Consider the following 16,960-nt stretch of genomic DNA (forward strand, 5'->3'; position numbering starts at 1 on the left):
TGTAGGGGAAAAAATATTGCCAAGTGTCTCCAAAACCCATTAGCTGTTTTCACTCTGGTGGACTCACAGATGTTTTCCCAGGCCCTTTCAGGTGAAAAGTCTCCTATACATGGACTGAAAATTACATTGTACTAACAAGATGTCCGTTGTTGGTAGTACAGTCAGGCATCTCTCAACATCAACAGCAGCATTTATGTGGTGTGCATTATCATTCCTGGTAGTTATGACAAGCAGAAATGCACCAGAAGGTGAGAGATAATATTTTGGGGAATTATAGTTATATAATATATGTTATGTTATGTTTTGTATATATATACATAAAATAACATATAATATGTTATATTTAACACTGTGCAGTGTGTGTACACATGGACTTCATCCTTTGAAGTGTGACTGTTCCCATCATCTGCACCTAATGTTTAGATTTTCCCCTTTCTGTGATGGTTACAGAAGCTCTAAAGCTGTTTACATGCTTCACCCTAGAAGCTGGGAAAAGTCTTGGTCCCCTGTGCTTTGAAGACCTCTTTACTGAGAAGTACAACCTTTCATGAAGGGAACAAGAGAGTCAGCCCACAGATACAAATGTTGATTGAACAGTCAAAAGTGAACACCCTTGGCTTATGTGAGGGAGAGGAGGAAAAGAGAAAGGGCAATGAAGAGACAGTACACATGTTTTAATAGTAAAGGAAGTTGGAGAAGTAACAAATTGAAACTGGCTGCAAGGAGCAGGGGAGTCTCAGGGAGGCAGGAGTGGCCGGGAGGTTTCAGAAGGACAGGTATGGGGCATGGGGGAGGGTGATGAGGGCACAGGAGCCACCAGGAATAATGACAGCACAGCAGTGAAGGAGGATGCAGTAAGCAGCAGGAAGAGGAGGCAGAAGAGGAAAGAAAACAGGTGGAAGAAAAAGAAAAGAAAAGGAGATGGACACAGCTGGTTTAGGACGTTTCCCTGTCCTCTGGTCTTCTGCGCTGTGTTAGCAGAATTACTGGTACTACCAGTGTGCCAAGGCTGAGGAGCTAGCTTAGACCAAGGGAACCTGTAGGTCTCTGGTTGCCTGAAACTGAAAGCAAGTCACAGCAACACTTCTCTCTGGTGCAAGAATACAGCTATGGTTGATCGACAAGGTTGGCGGCATGGCAGATACTGGAAGAACTATTAAAGTCAGAGTGGAGTCAGGGCTGAGCAGCTCCAGAAAGCAAAGCTGGATTCACAGCGAGTTGGGAAAACCTGTCATACTTCTAAGGCACTATCCAGTGTCTGCTCTTCACTCCTGTGTTCCACAGAAATAACTGCAGTTAGCTTGCTGCCTGAGCATGTCCTGTGGGCACTTCAGGTACAAGAGTGCTCCACTGCTGAGGAGAAGGCAAGCAGTGCCAAGTCCCCCAAACACTACTCTAGATCACAGAGCTTGGTGTCCTGATGTCCTGGAGATCTGCCAGGCACTTCTCTTGTGTTGTCCCCTCTGCAGTGGCCCATGGGTGACCGAGAGAGACAGGAGCACTGGTCTGGGCAAGACTTGTTGTGCAAGACCCTCATCAGCTCCCTGGGAAGAGTAGACAGGAATATGAAGAGCACATCCCCAGGTCTTGTGGTCCAAGGGCAGGAAGGCAAAGAAACAGTTGAAGAAAAAGCTGCAGTGAGGCAGAAAACAGCCCACTGCAGCCCTAGCCAACGGCACTACCTTTAAACCCAGCCTTCCATGTGTTTTACTTTCCAATGAAGCACTGCTTTCACTCCAAGCTTGCAGAAGTTCATTGCATTTCTGCTGCAGCCCCTCCAGAAGCAACTGTAGTTTTCAATAAGGGTAGAAAATGAACAGCCAATGCCTGCCTGAAGTTTCTGCTGTGTACAGCCAGTTAACCTGGAGGTTACAGGGCCCACCTTGCAGCAGCTGCTAGGGTATATAGTTGTGGACATTTTGCTGCAACTCAAGGGTGTAAATTCAGTGTCATAGAATCATAGAATCATTTAGGTTAAAGAAGACCTTTAGATTGTCAAGCCCAACCATTAACCTAACACTTCCAAGTCCACCATTAAGCCGTGACCCTAAGCAACACATCTGCACATCTTCCAAATACCTCCAGGGATGGTGATTCCACCACCTCCCTGGGCAGCCTGTGCCAACACTTCACCACCCTTTCAGTAAAGAAATTTTTCCTAATATCCAATGCAAACCTCCTTGGGTGCAACTTGAGGCCATTTCCTCTAGTCCTATTGTTAATTACCAGGGAAAAGAGACCGACCTCCACCTGCCTACTACTTCTTTCAGGTAGCTGTAGAGAGCAGTAAGATCCCCCCTGAGTCTCCTTTTCTCCAGACTGAACAGCCCAGTTCCCTCAGCCACTTCTTACAGGATTTGCTCTCTAAACCCTTCACCAACCTCCTTGCTCAGCTCTGGACGCACTCCAGCACCACAATGTCTTTCTTGAAGTGAGAAGCCCAAAACTCAACAGAGGATTCTCACCAGTGCCGGTACAGGGGTACAATCACTTCCCTTGTCCTGCTGGCCACACTGTTTCTGATACAAGCCAGGATGGTGTTGGCCTTCTTGGCCACCTGGGCACACTGCTGGCTCATAGTCAGCCAGCTGCTGACCAACACCCCTGGGTCCTTTTCCATGAGGCAGCTTTGCCTGGCTCATGCTCTGCCCCGAGCTCCCCATGACCCTTGGCAGCTCATCTCTCAGCTGACATTGTAAATCAGGGACAAAAAATGTATTCCCAGTCTGTACATAGCAGACTGAACCTCTTCAGGGCAAATACTTTTAGTAATTTCCTTTCTTTTCACTTCTCTTCATTAAAAAAGAAAATGGAGGTAAAATTCAAACCCTTTCCCAGGCTTCCTGCCTTCCCTGTAAATGCTGTTAGGTAACTGAATGTGTGTCTCCAGTATATCAGTACGTTCAGGAATTGCACAAAAGCATCCTCCTTTCTTGGCAGCTTGTGGTATGGGTGCTGCATAAGGTCACACATTCATTTTGATCGTACATCCACACTTACCCTGGGTAACAGTGAAGTAGCCAGTGCTACTGCGCTATGGAAAAATGAGCATTCAACAGCCATCCCCCAGTTGCTCTCTCTCTATTTCTTGGACCTCTCCCAAGATATAAATAACAGTCCACTGTACAGCTGAACTGCTGGCATCTGTTGCTAAACTTAAATGAATTTTCACATGCATAGCTGCAATGTGCCAGCAAACTATTTTTCACAGGGCTGGCCACACCTGTATTGCTTTTCTAGTCTCTGGGGGTGTGCTGCCCTGTACAGAGACTTTGTGCTGGGGGAACCGCATGTGCGACCCTCCTTTACCTGGACCACATCTTGCAACACATGCTCTCTGACCCCAGGTCCCACCACAACTGTTGTGACCTTTCTGGAGCCTATTTCCAGTGCTCAAACCGCCCAGCCAGTTCCCTGAAGTACACCTTAATGCAGGAAATAGGAGCAAAATGCAGTGTAGGAGGTGGAGAGGATTTCATGACAGCAAGCATGTTTGTCCCTTGTACTCTTGTGTGTCCTCAGGCATCCTAGGGACAATTCTCCTGGTGCTTGTCCTGCCAAGTTTACTTAAAGTCATGGGAAAGTAAGCAAGTTTCTGCAGGGTTCAGTGTCTTCCCTGAGTCTTTGCTTCTTCATCTTCTAATTACAAAATACAGCGCATGTGCCCTCTCTCAGGTGGCTATTTTGCTTTCCCTACCCTTCTCCTGCTAGCCCAGTGCATATCAAACAATGAACCATAGGCGATGCATCCCTGTACTTGCAGTGTAAATCCCGTACATTTTCTGGTGCAACTCCCTGTCTGTCCGAACATGGAGAGCTGTGCGTCTGGTTTTGTGCAGTCTGAGCATTTTACATCAATTGTGGCTCTCAGTTTACTTCATTTTAAAGTTTTGGACACTGGACCCAGAGGCTCCAGAGGCAGAAGGCTTGTCCTCTTTCTGAGCTGGGAGGGAAGAAGAAAACTATAGCAACAGTGAAGAGGAGACAAAACCCAGCTTCACCAAGAGGAGACAAAACCCAGCTTCACCAAGAGGAGCCTGAATATCCATTTTCATCTCACTGGGCTGAGCCAAGAAACCAGGAAATTTGTGCCATTTGTTTTAAACAAAAGTCCTCCAAGAGCTGGATTATTCAAAAGCCTGACTACCAGAGCGGGTTAAGCTATCAGGATCTTTACTCAGCTGGTCAGGGAAATAAAGAAACTTGGTCAGATCTGCCAGGTCCTGCCTGAACACTGCTCAGGAGCATAACTGGAAGCTTTAAGATCCAAACACTCCCATATAAGCAGACAGGGAGAAAATAAATGGACTCTGCTCTTTAACCTCTTTGGCCACTGGCCAGCAGACTGGATTCAGACCAGGGCTTTTTTTTTTTTATTTGTTTTTTCCCCTTCATTCCCCAAAGGAGGTTCAAGCCATGTGCTCCTCTGCTGTAAGGGCAAGCATCCAAGGCATAGTAATTCACTTATTTCCAGTCAGTGATCTGCCCTCTCCTGAGGCAATGGGAAGGTTTTAAGGTTTCAATCTCATCCAGTCTGGAGACATATCCTGTTTGAAGAAGAATGGAAGAACTTGGCCCTGGAATGCTGTGGGGGCAAGAAGTTGCGTGTTGAGGTGATATGAGCGATTGATACTGGAATGAGATAACATCTTTCTAAAGTAGAGAAAAAGCCAGTCCTGAAAAAGTGGTTCTAGCTGGAGGAAGAGTCACCCCAATGAGCACTAAAGGTCCCCTTGCTTGGCAGCTTTAACACTGCATCAGGCAAAGCACTGATAAAAATTAACACACAAACAGTGTTGCTTTGGCAAGGAAAGGGACTCAGTCATATAAATTCTGCAATTGTAGGTCAAAACATTTGCATTATGTTGACACTAAGCCTTCTACACGTGGGCAGGCAACATTTTACTAACTCAGGGTCTTGACTGTTGCATTTTACTCCTCATCATGTTTAGCTCAAGGAAACCTGTGGCCAGTGCTTGATTTGGTGGCCTTGATTTGTCTAACCTAGCAGGGATTAATCTGGTCCTAAACCAGGCAGATGTACAATATCAACATACAACTCTCTTTCTATGCATGTGTGTACACGCATTTACTCTAAATATCAAAGGGAATTATAGAAAGGTTTTCCTTTCTTCCCATGTTCATCAGTTGGCACTAGAATGTAAATTTTGCTTGGTGGAGGGGATGGTTCCCCTTCCTGTGTATTCAGAAAAGTTTCATATAGATTACCAGAGAAACTCATTCAGCATTGTGCCTGAATCTCATTTCCAGGCATTGATAGGTGATAATGTGTCCCCAGTCTTTCAAGTCACAGAGGTTTTGCCTTTTCAAAGATGCTAATTAGCTTTTCTGCTCTTGATTATCAGCTGCACTCTGTAAACAACAGCCTTTTGGAAATCATAAGATGTGCACTGCCAGCTTTCCTCTTTCAGGGTGAGCCGTTCAAAAAGGATGAGCTTTGCAGAAAGACTAAACTAAAAGGCATTGAATTACTCAGCTCTGGAATCCCATTTCAGATCCTGCAACAGACCTGAAATCAACAGGTTTTTTGCCATCAGCGCTGGCTGTGTGTCGATATACAGTGACATGCACAAATGGTCCAACTGGCTTTGGCACAACTGCTGGTGTTTGCTAAGAAAACTAAGCCAATGTGGAAACTAAAGTATTAGTCAGTGATCTCCCCCTCCTCTACAACAGATGAAGGGAACTGTTCACAGCTGTGGTATGTAGGTTTCAGATCCAGTTTCTTAGGCATGTTGGTTTACAGCCAGGTTACCGGTGTTTGGCAGTAGATAAAGGGGTATAGGAAGCGTGTCAAGGTCTGAGATGCTGGACTGGGATTTAGGGTACAGTTCCCCATATCTTCTTTGGTTGTGCTGGTTTAAAAAACCAAAATTCAAGACTTACATATCTTGCAGGGGGAACCCTTTCCCCTTGCAAATTCATTTTCCAAGGTTATTCTGAACCTGTGAGACCTAACAGGTACACAGCTGCCCCAAAAACCTTTACAGTGGCCAAGAACAAGTAGGAATGAGAGGCCCATGGGGTGCAGCTCTTCTGCACTGCAGGAAAAGGCGTATGGCAGAAGTGTCAACCCCTTAAGTTACAGCTTCTGGTTTTGCTGTGTGGTGAAAAGCTTTTTGAGGACCAGATCCTTGAGATGGGTACATAGTTTGTGCAGAGATCAACAAGTCCAGTAATCCCTAAACATGGTGTTTGTTTAACTTTCTGTTTAGTAAGCATCAGAGGGGTTTGTTGCAGTTCTCTGCTTGTGAATCTGCCATTTTAATACCAGCTGTAACACCTCAGGATGTTCAACTCTGAGACAGATAACTACTGATACATAGGCCTATGTCTTCTTTGTGCCTTTTATATCAGGTTGATTTAGGGCATCAGTCAAGCAATAGCAAAATAATCAGTTTACAGCTGAGCCATCCCCCACTCTACATGTGCATCCTTTTCCCTTTGAGTGTTTACTCTGATTAGGTCTTTCCTGTTTTTCTCTTAAGTTCTGAATACTTATATATTTTCCTTATTAATGCTGATGAATGTTCTTTTTTTTCCACTGACATGTCAGTGTGTATGCTGCAGTCTTAATTTCTATTACATTTCTATCTTCACTGCAGAAGTGACATGACTATTTCTCAACCAGTCCATAAACCTGCTGCTGTTCTCCCTGTTTATAATGCTGGTACCATCCCACCCTGGAAAAACAAAACACTGCTGAGCCAAATGTAAGCATCTCTAGAAATCATGTGTCTGCCAGAGTTAATTAGCTGGATAGAGGAGGCTGTTTTCTTCAGGCATAGTTCTGCTTACTTGGGATTGTGTGCTCCTGTTGCAAAAGCAGTGTGACTGCACCAGCTGCATGAATATCCTGCAGGATCCTCCTCAAGGTTCCTTCTGAGTTCAAGGTAAAAGCACCTTGTGCCAGAACAGCCTCTGTCTTTCAACACAGAGGAAAATGACAGCCCAGGTCCATGGGTTTCAACATCTTAGCATGGGAAACAGAGGAAATCCTTTACATAGAGAAAGTACCTTCAAGCTGGAGCGCAAAACAGAGCCCTATATTCAAACATAATGTTTGCTGGGTACTGAGTGCTAAATGCTAAATGTAAACACACATATATATGCACCACAGCAGCAAACCTCTTCTGCCTCTTCACCACTTAAATCTCCCTGCTTAACTTCCCTTTCATCACCTAAATTTAAGTATTCTGTGCTGCCTGATACCTCCTTTGGTCCCTGATCCCAGCATCTCTGCAGGAGGGTCCATTTGCTGATTCTGCCTCCAGTCCTCTTGGAAACTGCCCTGCCCTCCTTGCCTACACTCATGTGCCCACCTGGTTACGTTGAAATCCCAGCAAACACACAGATCACACTTCCTTTAGCAGTGCACTGCATCCCCTTGCCCTGCGCTACTGAAGGGTTCTGGTCTAGTTTTTGCAGGGTATGATGTCTGATAGCTAGATTATAAAAGAGAAAGCCTGTGTGTAGTCTTAAAAATGGATTCTTCGCCTCCCATCTTTGGGGAGTTTCAAACCCCAGCTGGAAGAAGCCATGAGTATCCAGGTTTGATCTCACAGCTGACCCTGCTTTGGGCAGGAGGTTGGGCTAGAGAGCTCCCAAGGTCACTTCCAGCCTGAAATATCTTATCAGCCTGTAATCTTACTAACCAAGGAATCAAGGTGCACCCAAATCACAGCAAAATGCTGTCTGGAAGATACCATCCGTTTGGCTGTTTGTGTTTTCTTTCTCTTCATAGCAGAACAGCACCATTAACATGAGCAGGAGGGTCATCTACTTACACGGACAGCTCTTCTCAGCCTCCCTGAAAATCCTGTTATACCCTCAGATGTTTACAGCAGTCATCCATTAAAGAAAGCTGTGGGACAGACAGGCTAGCAGCAAGGCAGGCTTGGCTTTCTGAGTGGCAAAATCTCCCCTGTTTGTCTCTGATATTTGGGGAAACAGCACTGTGTGCACCCACTGAAAAGGCATGCCCATGCCAAAGCAACTCTGGACTCTCTGACCAATTTTTTTCTCCTTATATAAACAGTTTAGCAAATCCCAGCTAGCGGGTAACTTCTTGGACCAGTAAGCAGCAATACAAATGGTTTGTTTTACACCACTGCTGCTTCATCTGGATCTCTGTTTTCTTTCCTATTTCCTTTCCCTACGGCACTCCAGATATTGTAGTTGTTTATTTAACTGGATTTATTGTTGTGGCCATCTTTCAAACACCAGCCTGAAATCCACTAATAAACCAGGAACAAGGGAATTATAAGGTTTCCTTGCCAGGTGTCAAATGACAATTAAGGCACATCCTTTTTAAAACGGGCTAGAAGAAAAGGACATTATTCAATATTTAACAGGATTACACAGGAAGAATGTAAGCACTTTGTATATGTACGTACATGTACATGTGCACTCTGAAAAGATTTATTACTCTTTAAACTATTATATAGCATGTTGCTCAAAACAGATGTGATGTTAGTGCATTTTGTTTTGCAGACCAAATTTGCATATCTATGTTGTATCTTGTTACCAAAAAAGCAAGCAGTTCTCATTATCACTCAGCAATTCTGATGATATGAAGCTCACTGAAAAAATAAAGCATGCAAAATAACCTTCGGTTTGCATTAAGATTTTAATTTTTGCATTGCTGGCCCTTATGTAAAAAGGCAGCCAAAGGAAGTGGTGAAGACACTAGATCCAAATTTTCCAGGGAAGTCTGTGGTGCCCAGGTGATTTACTGATGAATGTATACAACAGCTTACATGGCAACTGTGCCCTTGAGTATTTCTGTTACCTCAGTAACTCAGCAGCATTACCTCAGTTTTTAAGCCTAGAAAGTTCAGACATGAGTGGTGTAAAAACCAAACAGGTATAAAGCAATCTCCTGTGGATATTAATGCTTGGTATATGACTCTTGTGCTATGTAACGGGTACATTCTGGCTGAATTATCTGTATTTTTCCTGACACAATTAGGAATTCAGACCCATTCTACACAGGTCCTGGGAGACCTGCCTGCATTGATTTTAGTGGAAAAAGGGCAATTTGCACCTACTGGATGAGTTTGTATGCATTCTTATTCAGTGTCACATAAGAAATTGGTGTCCTACCAGCTTCACCCATGTTTCTGAACTCTGGCAGCTCTGCCCCCATCCCTTTCCTCTTCATTAAGTTGTTGTTAATACCACTTCCAAAAGGAACTGAAGAAGGGATTCAGGAAAAAAATATCAAGCTGCTTGTAGAAATTTGGCAACCTAATGTTGTATCTGCCAAATGCATTTTAATGGTGAGGGCAGGCTGGCACAAAGGAAGCAGAAACTGAGGAAGTGAACCAGGAGGGGAGGATAAAAAGAGACATAAACATGTAAAAACAAAAGAGTAAGTAACCAGAAAATATGAAAATCTAAATCAAATCAATGGCTGGGTGTGCATGTACAAGTGCATATGTGCATCCTTAGAAGCAAACTTTCTCTGAAAGATCAACAATTAATGGCAAAGTTTCCACAGTTTTGAGGTGGTGTGCAAAAAATGTTTCACTTACGTTCACCCCAAATTACAAGGAGTCTTACTTGCTTATAAACTTGCCAACATCAAGGGAGTTGCCTCATACCACATATACTCACAGTCTTTTCATTGTCATAAATTATTAACTGATGTCCAGTTCATTTGAAAGAAAAAGGACTTCTTTATTCCTGTATATTTTGTTGTTGCTGACTTGTTGCTGACTTGTACAGTCTCTTTCTGGATCATTTAATGAGCAAAATGTAGCAGGTTACAGAACATGTATCCTGAGAATGCTTCTTAGTGATTCACTTGGTAAGAAAAGAAAACATATCAGTAAACCCCAACTCACCCAGCTCCACAAAGTAATTTCACCAGACAGCACAGGAGAATATTTCAAATGTCTGTATCAGCAATATATAAATGTATGTAGGTCTGCTAATCGTTCCCAGGGACAGGGAAGGAAAAGAAGCCACCTTCCTGTTGACTTCTAATTTAATTAAATAGGAGCATGGCAATGTCTGACCTCAGTGAAAAATTATTTTGTCATTTCAGTAGGTATTTTTAAAATTTTCCTGGGAAGAATTGGGAAGAAACATGATTTTTTGAAGTCTTTCTCCCAGAACCACAAGGGGCGGGGGGGTGGTGGTGGTGGTGGTTGGGGATGGGTATATATCCTGTATCAAATTGTTCCACTTTGTTTCAAACATTTGTTTCAAAATATTTTGCAATTTACATTTTTTTTATATGTCTTTGGAGATAACATTAAGTGGATTGGATAAGTACTTTCCAAAAGTTCATTTTAAAATCACTGCAGTTAAGCCATTTCAACTTGGAAATGATGGGATTGCCTTTAACAAAGACTATTAAGTATGCACATACTTCACAAGAGCAAAATCTACATTTTTCTATCTGCAGCAGCTTGAGGCTGTGACACTTTTGCCTCCATCTAATGAAAAGCATTGTCAGCAAGTGCCACACATCTTTTCATCCTTGCACAATTAAAAAGTGGGGAAAAATTTCTAAGGGGGGTGCCTTAAGATAGATCCCTGTATCTATATTTAGGAACATGAATTTCACAAGCAACTCAAGCTGTCAATCCCCTGAAAGGAGCAATCTCTCCCTCCCTCCTCCCTACCTGCTCACTGTCATCTTCTTCTTGCGCTCTGCCTTGTGATCAAATACACATTAATGAAGTCCTGTGCTGTGCAGCACTCAGAAAGAGTGAAAATGTGTCACTTCAGCTTGGATCCACCTAAGAAGTGGTGGCAGAAAGGTGGGGTCAAGCAGCCATACATAAGGAAAGTATTGGGCGATGCTGATCTCTCACATTCCAAGAAATATGGTCCAACAAACTGTGAGCAGCTACAACTCTTTCTGTAGACAGTTTTAGGTAACTATCCCAGTTCAAAAGTGTTCATCTTAGGTCATATCACAGATTATTTTTTTAATCAAAAGTGAGAAAATAAATATGGTCACATACATAAAAATAGAGAGCAAAAGAGGGAATATGCTTGCACCAGAATAAATCATGTCAGTAAAAGGAGGTTTGAGTTAAAGTAATGGAGAATCTAACCCTGATTAAAGTGCATCCCAAATCACAATCAACACATCTTAAGGAGTGTGTGCCATTAAGTATTGGCAAGAGAAACGATAGTGCGGAATGCTTACCACCTAGCAAAATCAGTTTATTTTCTGAGTATCCTGTGTATTTTATTACCTAAAGCCTCTGGGTTCCCCCAGAGGATATTGCATTGTATCATGCAATAACAGTAGAAAGCATGGATGGATATCTCAAAGTGTTATAGGCAGGAGTGGGCAAAGTACCCATTCAAGAGAAACTTCTAACACAACTGGTTGACTGACAGCTTCCAACCGTTTTCAGTTTCATTGTCCAGAGTACAAAAGATTAGAAAACACTTAGTCCTCTAATTGTTATTGCATATTTATGGTTATATCCTGTACTGTAATTTCTAAAATGAAAGTCCATATCTGAGAAATGGTAGGGGAATCGAGGTGAGGGGATATCAAGATATATTTTTCATTAATCTTTACTTGCTTTTGCAGAAGTGGATAGTAAGAGAATTACTGTTTCTCTTTTAAATAGATCTGTATGTTTTACAAATAATTCATGTGCACTTCATGTGCTAGGAAAGCTGTTGTGGATAACAAGAGTGAAAGTTGTTCTTGATGACATTTGAAATGCTAATTAATACCTAGGAAACTATGGTTTGTTGAAATCATTTTTACATGTTTTATTTTTGTGTGTATGTCCTGTATTTGTCTTCCACAGGCTGGAACAAGAAATACAGAAATTAGAAAGTGAGGAATCCCAAATATCTGCCAAAGAACAAATAATTTTGGAGAAACTGAAGGAAACTGAGAAATCCTTCGACAACTTGCAAAAGGTATTAAGAAAAAAAAAAAAATGAAATACCACACCACCACGCAGGCACAGTTTGAAACCAAGGTAGACTTCTGGCATTGTTTGAAAGCAACAGTTCTAATTCATGCACTTAGGGGAAGATTGAGCGTGGTTGCAGAGCATGTATCTCAAACCAGGATGAACAAGGCTAGAAAAGATGTAGAGGTGTCAGATCTATTTTGGTTGGGTTATTTGGATGTGCCCTTCCACTCCAGCTTTTTTTAAAAAAGGGATTTCAGAGACTATCTCCCTAGCTTATCTACAGGGAAACAATGTGAGCTCTCATCCCCACTGAAAGACATCAGCAGGATCCTGAAAGGCATCTCAAACTTCCCTGCTCCCAGTGGCACCCAGAGATAGTGGCATTCACTACAAATGCCACTTCTGAACATTACAGCCTGCAACAAACAGCAGAGTTCTCTTTTTAGTTACACCATGTCCCTCTCCCTTAGCCTGTAATGGCACCTAAATCTGAGGAGCCACACCCCCAGTTACCTATTTAAAAAATTACAAAGAACCATAAAAGCAAGCCTAGCCTAAATATCAATACTTCAGGCAAATTATACCCACAGTATAGAAGGTTTAACCAAACATCTTATTTTTTCCCTTCACAGAGTTTCTCACACCAGGATGGGGGTAAGTGCCTTTTTATTACTGTATAGCTTTGGGTTTAACAAGAATTTTACTATAGCTTTATTGCAAAGGTTTACAGAGTAAGGGGTTTCTTCATTGTATGTTTCTGATTTATTGCTAGAACTATTACTTTTTTCTTTGGAACTGTAAGCACAAACGTCACTATTGTGGTGAAACAGTACTCCTTTGGCAGAGCTCCACCTCTTCTTATGTGCAACCAAGGGGAAAGAACAGCACGGATTACTTAAAACAGACATTGTACAACTTCTACGTTATTGACCCCCTTCACCACATGATAGCCCTGCACTGCAGACTCCTTTCAACCTCTCTGTAGTCAGTCTTCTTCATTTTATGCACTCATGCTCTGCCCATAAACACTTAAATACAATAAGGACTATTCCTAACATGCAGGAACAACTATAAAATTAGATTACTTTACTGATGAATGACATTATTTGCATGAAGATTCTTACAGAAGGAAAACTTTGCATGGATGGATGAGGATGTAATAACTCCTAGTTTATGAACTCAGCGTCACACTATGTATGATCAGTCTAAATACTGAACTATAAATCTAGTTTTCTGAGTGAGCAAATAATACGGTTTAGTCACAGGAAGCTAGAAAGACCCTTGTAGTGCCTCTCCAAGACCCCTAGGACCCAGGAAGGATATCATGCTGATCCATTTGCAGATAAATCTATGCTCCACACTCTCATTCTTAGTACATGTCTTTGAACTGGCAAGATTCAAAATACTTGAGGTCAAGACTACCTCCTCCAATTGCTGACAAAGCTATGCCCAACTGTACTGTGAGTATAGATGAGGAATATGTAGGATGATCCTAACATTAAGGCACTGGGATACAAAAGAAGGTTAATATGTAGCATATAAGCTGACTTGGAATTTTCTTTTTGAGATGATAATATTACTTAGTAAGAGAGTTTTCTTCTTAATTCAAAGTTCTAGTTCTGAAAATTTCACTTCTGTTAGCAATATAATCCAAGTTTCACATTAACTCCCACTGGAAAAAAAAAAAAAAAGTCCCAGATAGGATGCTCTGCTTACTCTTCCTTCCTCCTGGAGCATTTGAAATCAGCTACCACAAAGTAAATAAAGATCCAGAATGGCACATATTTTGTACCTATGAAGAGTTTCACCATGGTTGTTGGCAAGTTCAAAAAAAAAAGGATGATGCCTACAGAAATTAACCCCCAAAGTGTGCAGGAGCTTTTATGACTCCTGCAAGATACAGTCTGCCTCTTTAAGTGTGTTGTCTTAAATGGGAACAAAAGGAAGCCCCTAGCAAGTACAAAGTGGTGGTTTCCCCGAAGGTATTTTATTGTAGCAATGTAGTATTTCATTGGGTTCAAGAAGAACCTCACTTCTCTCCAGATTTTGCCTGCTTTCAGGGGTTCCCTCCCTCACAGACTGAGCCAGACAAGGATAGCTCATGGTTTCTGAAGGGTAACAGAAAACTGCAAAACTATGCCAAAGACAGGAGAGCGCCTCTGGAATAAGTGTGCAATCAGAGGGAGCAGGGGTTATAGCTAAATTAACCAGTACCTCTTCTTTTCCAGGCCACTTGCTTTATATATCTTCTCTCTTCCTCTTGGCAGCTGGTCCTTGTGGGCTGAGGTGGTCTCTGGTCATCCTCTAAGCAGTACCATACTCTTCTTCTCTAGGGATGACCAAGGCTGCAAACTGCCCTCTGAGCCCTCCTACTGTGAGCACAATGTGATTGCATATCTTCACAGGGTGAAAGCTGAGCAAGTCCTTTGTTTTCCGCCCTTTGACAAGAGTCTTGAGGGTAGCTGATCAGAGCAGGAAGAAAACATGTATATAGCTAGCTGTGAGCACTTTGGTACCATAGATTTTTCCTTCTTTTAGAAACATATAGGACTTGCTTTGTTGCAGCAGATCAGCCATCTGTCTAGCAACTGTCTGTAACACATGCTGTGGAGGGAAATGGTAGGAGCCATTGGGCACTACAGGAAGGCTGTGTAAAACACAGATGAAAACCAACATCAACCTGTCGGGGCAATTTCTTCATTTGCTGACACATCCTGAAAGACTTGGGAGTCCATAAATACCACATTAGTTTGCTCTTTGTCCATCCCTCCCTTTATTCTAAACATTACCATGGTACAGGAAGTGATTTATTTTACCATTGTGTTCCTCTGCATGGTTTTGTTCCATATATATATGTGGGTGACAGAGCTTTTGAGTGTGCAGAAAGCACTGCTATGTGGAGTTCAGAAACCAGAAGGGTCCAGATTAAGGCTGCAAGGGAAGGGGACAAGTGGTGGTGAGCACTGTTGGCTGGTCAAGTGATTCTTTGAGTCCTTCCAAGCCTTCCCAGAAAATAGCTGTGTTTAGCAATAAGCATTTCTGAGCCTGAAGTCATCCAGGCACAATAAACACAAATCCCGTGTTTTCCAGGGTATGAACACACCTTGCCTTTGTAGATTACCCTGTGAGAGAAAGCAGAGCAGAAAAGCTGAGGCTGTGGGCTGTGGCCCTGTAACCTGCAGCCATGCTCCTGCCATCTCCTTGGTGGTTTGTCACTGACAAGCTCTTCATTAAATAAGGCCTGAGAGATGCTAGGAATGACATCATTTGGTACTGCTCTGGTACTGCTCAAGACTGCAGTCAAAACCAGGCATGCTGTACTGCTATGCTGCATGCACATCATCATGAATAAATGGAGAGAGCTCTTACTCCACGTGCGCATGTGTTTATGGCTCAGTGTATATATAAAATAAAAGCCACATTAAGATCTGGTATAAATCCCTTGACTGCTGAATTTGCCTCAGGGGTAAATTCATCCTCTGCAATCTTTGGCCATTTGTATGCAAACTACATGCTGCTACTTCAGCCAATATACAGAAGCCACCATTAGAGTAACTACATTTTGCATAAGCCTCTGTTTGAATTTGGTATGTATTAGCATATATTTGGTAAAGATGTGGCTGTGGAAACCTAGCCTGGCCTGGATTGTTTAGCTTCCAGCACATTACTTAGAGACTCTTCTGGTTTTCCTTCTTCCGATCTTGATCAGCTGTGCAGCCCAACAGCAAAACAGATGAGCTTGTCCTTAGAGGAGTCAAGTACAGATCTTTGTAGAGTACTTTCCACATGTCCTGTAAAAACTCATCAGCAATTGTTTTTCAATTGTAGAGTTTAAAGTAACTTTTTAATTTGGTCTGCATCTATGGTTGCCACAATTACAGCACCTCTGATCACTTGAGTAAAAACCATTGATCACCATCCTTTGGGTGCAGCCTGTTAGCCAATTTCCTACCCATCTCACAGACAACTCATCCAATCTGTATCTTGCCAGCTTGTCCAGGAGAGGGCTGTGGGAAACAGTGTCAAAAGCTTTGCTCAAGGCCAAGTAAATGGCATCCACTGCTTTCACAATGTCAACAGAAGACGTTATTTTTTTGTAGAAAGTGATCAGGTTTGTCATGATTTGCCCTTGGTAAATCCATGCTGGCATTTCCCCATCACCTGCTTCATTTGATTTGTAATAGTTTCTAGGAGGACTCATTCCACCAGTTTCCCAGGGGCTGAATTAAGACCAATAAGACTCTTTTTTTCCTGGGCGTTCTTTTGGTCCCTTCCTATAGATGTGTATGATACTTTCCCTCTTCCAGTCATCAGGGAGATTCCCTGATCTCTGTGAAGTTCAAATATTATAGACAGTCTCCTTGCAACAATGCCAGGCACTTCTCTTGATGCCCTAGATTTCAACCAGACCCAGGGATTTATGTAGAATGAGCCCCTCCAAGAGGCTGCACGCCAGCCCTTCCTCCACTACTGGTGGGTCAACACATGGGTCATCATAGCTACTTTGTCTCGTGATCTGGGATACAGCTACACCAGTAAAGACAGAGGCAAAGAAAGTAATGAGAACATTTACCTTGTCCACATTGTTAGTAACTAGTTTCCCTGCCCTGTTTAGTAATGGCATATGTCTTCCCTGTGCTTCTGCTTACCTCTTGCAAATCTGAAGAACCCTTTCTTGTTGTACTTGACATCTTTGGCCAATTTCAGTTCTAGATGAGCCTTCCTGACTGCCACACACCCTAGCAAGGTTCTTGTAGTCCTCAATAGTTATTTGGCTGCCTTTCCATAGTCTGTATGCTTCTGTTCTGCTTTTAATTACACCTAAAGGCTCATTGTTAAGCCAAAGTGGTATTTTATTCAGCCTTCTTTCTTTACCTTTGTAGACGATGAAACATTTTTGCACTTTCAGCAAGCGCTCTTGAATAACTCCCAGCACTCAAAAGCTCCTTCGCCCTCCATGGATGCTTCCCATGGAATCCCTCACAGCTAAGTTCTGAACATACTGAAGCTAGTTCTTCTAAAATTTGGGAACTTTG

General features: G+C 42.6%; 1 protein-coding gene across 2 annotated transcripts in view; it reads left to right on the forward strand.

The window, feature by feature from the left end:
- Positions 1-16,960, forward strand: part of PALM2AKAP2 (PALM2 and AKAP2 fusion) — a 274,650-nt gene that overhangs the window by 102,822 nt on the left and 154,868 nt on the right. For both annotated transcript variants that reach the window (XM_055790889.1, XM_055790890.1), the window contains exons 4-5: positions 11,811-11,925; positions 12,557-12,578. In XM_055790889.1, coding sequence (XP_055646864.1) covers positions 11,811-11,925; positions 12,557-12,578 — 137 coding nt within the window. The remainder of the gene's footprint in view (positions 1-11,810; positions 11,926-12,556; positions 12,579-16,960) is intronic.

Source organism: Falco peregrinus, chromosome Z (assembly GCF_023634155.1).
Source record: "Falco peregrinus isolate bFalPer1 chromosome Z, bFalPer1.pri, whole genome shotgun sequence".
Lineage (NCBI taxonomy): Eukaryota > Metazoa > Chordata > Aves > Falconiformes > Falconidae > Falco > Falco peregrinus.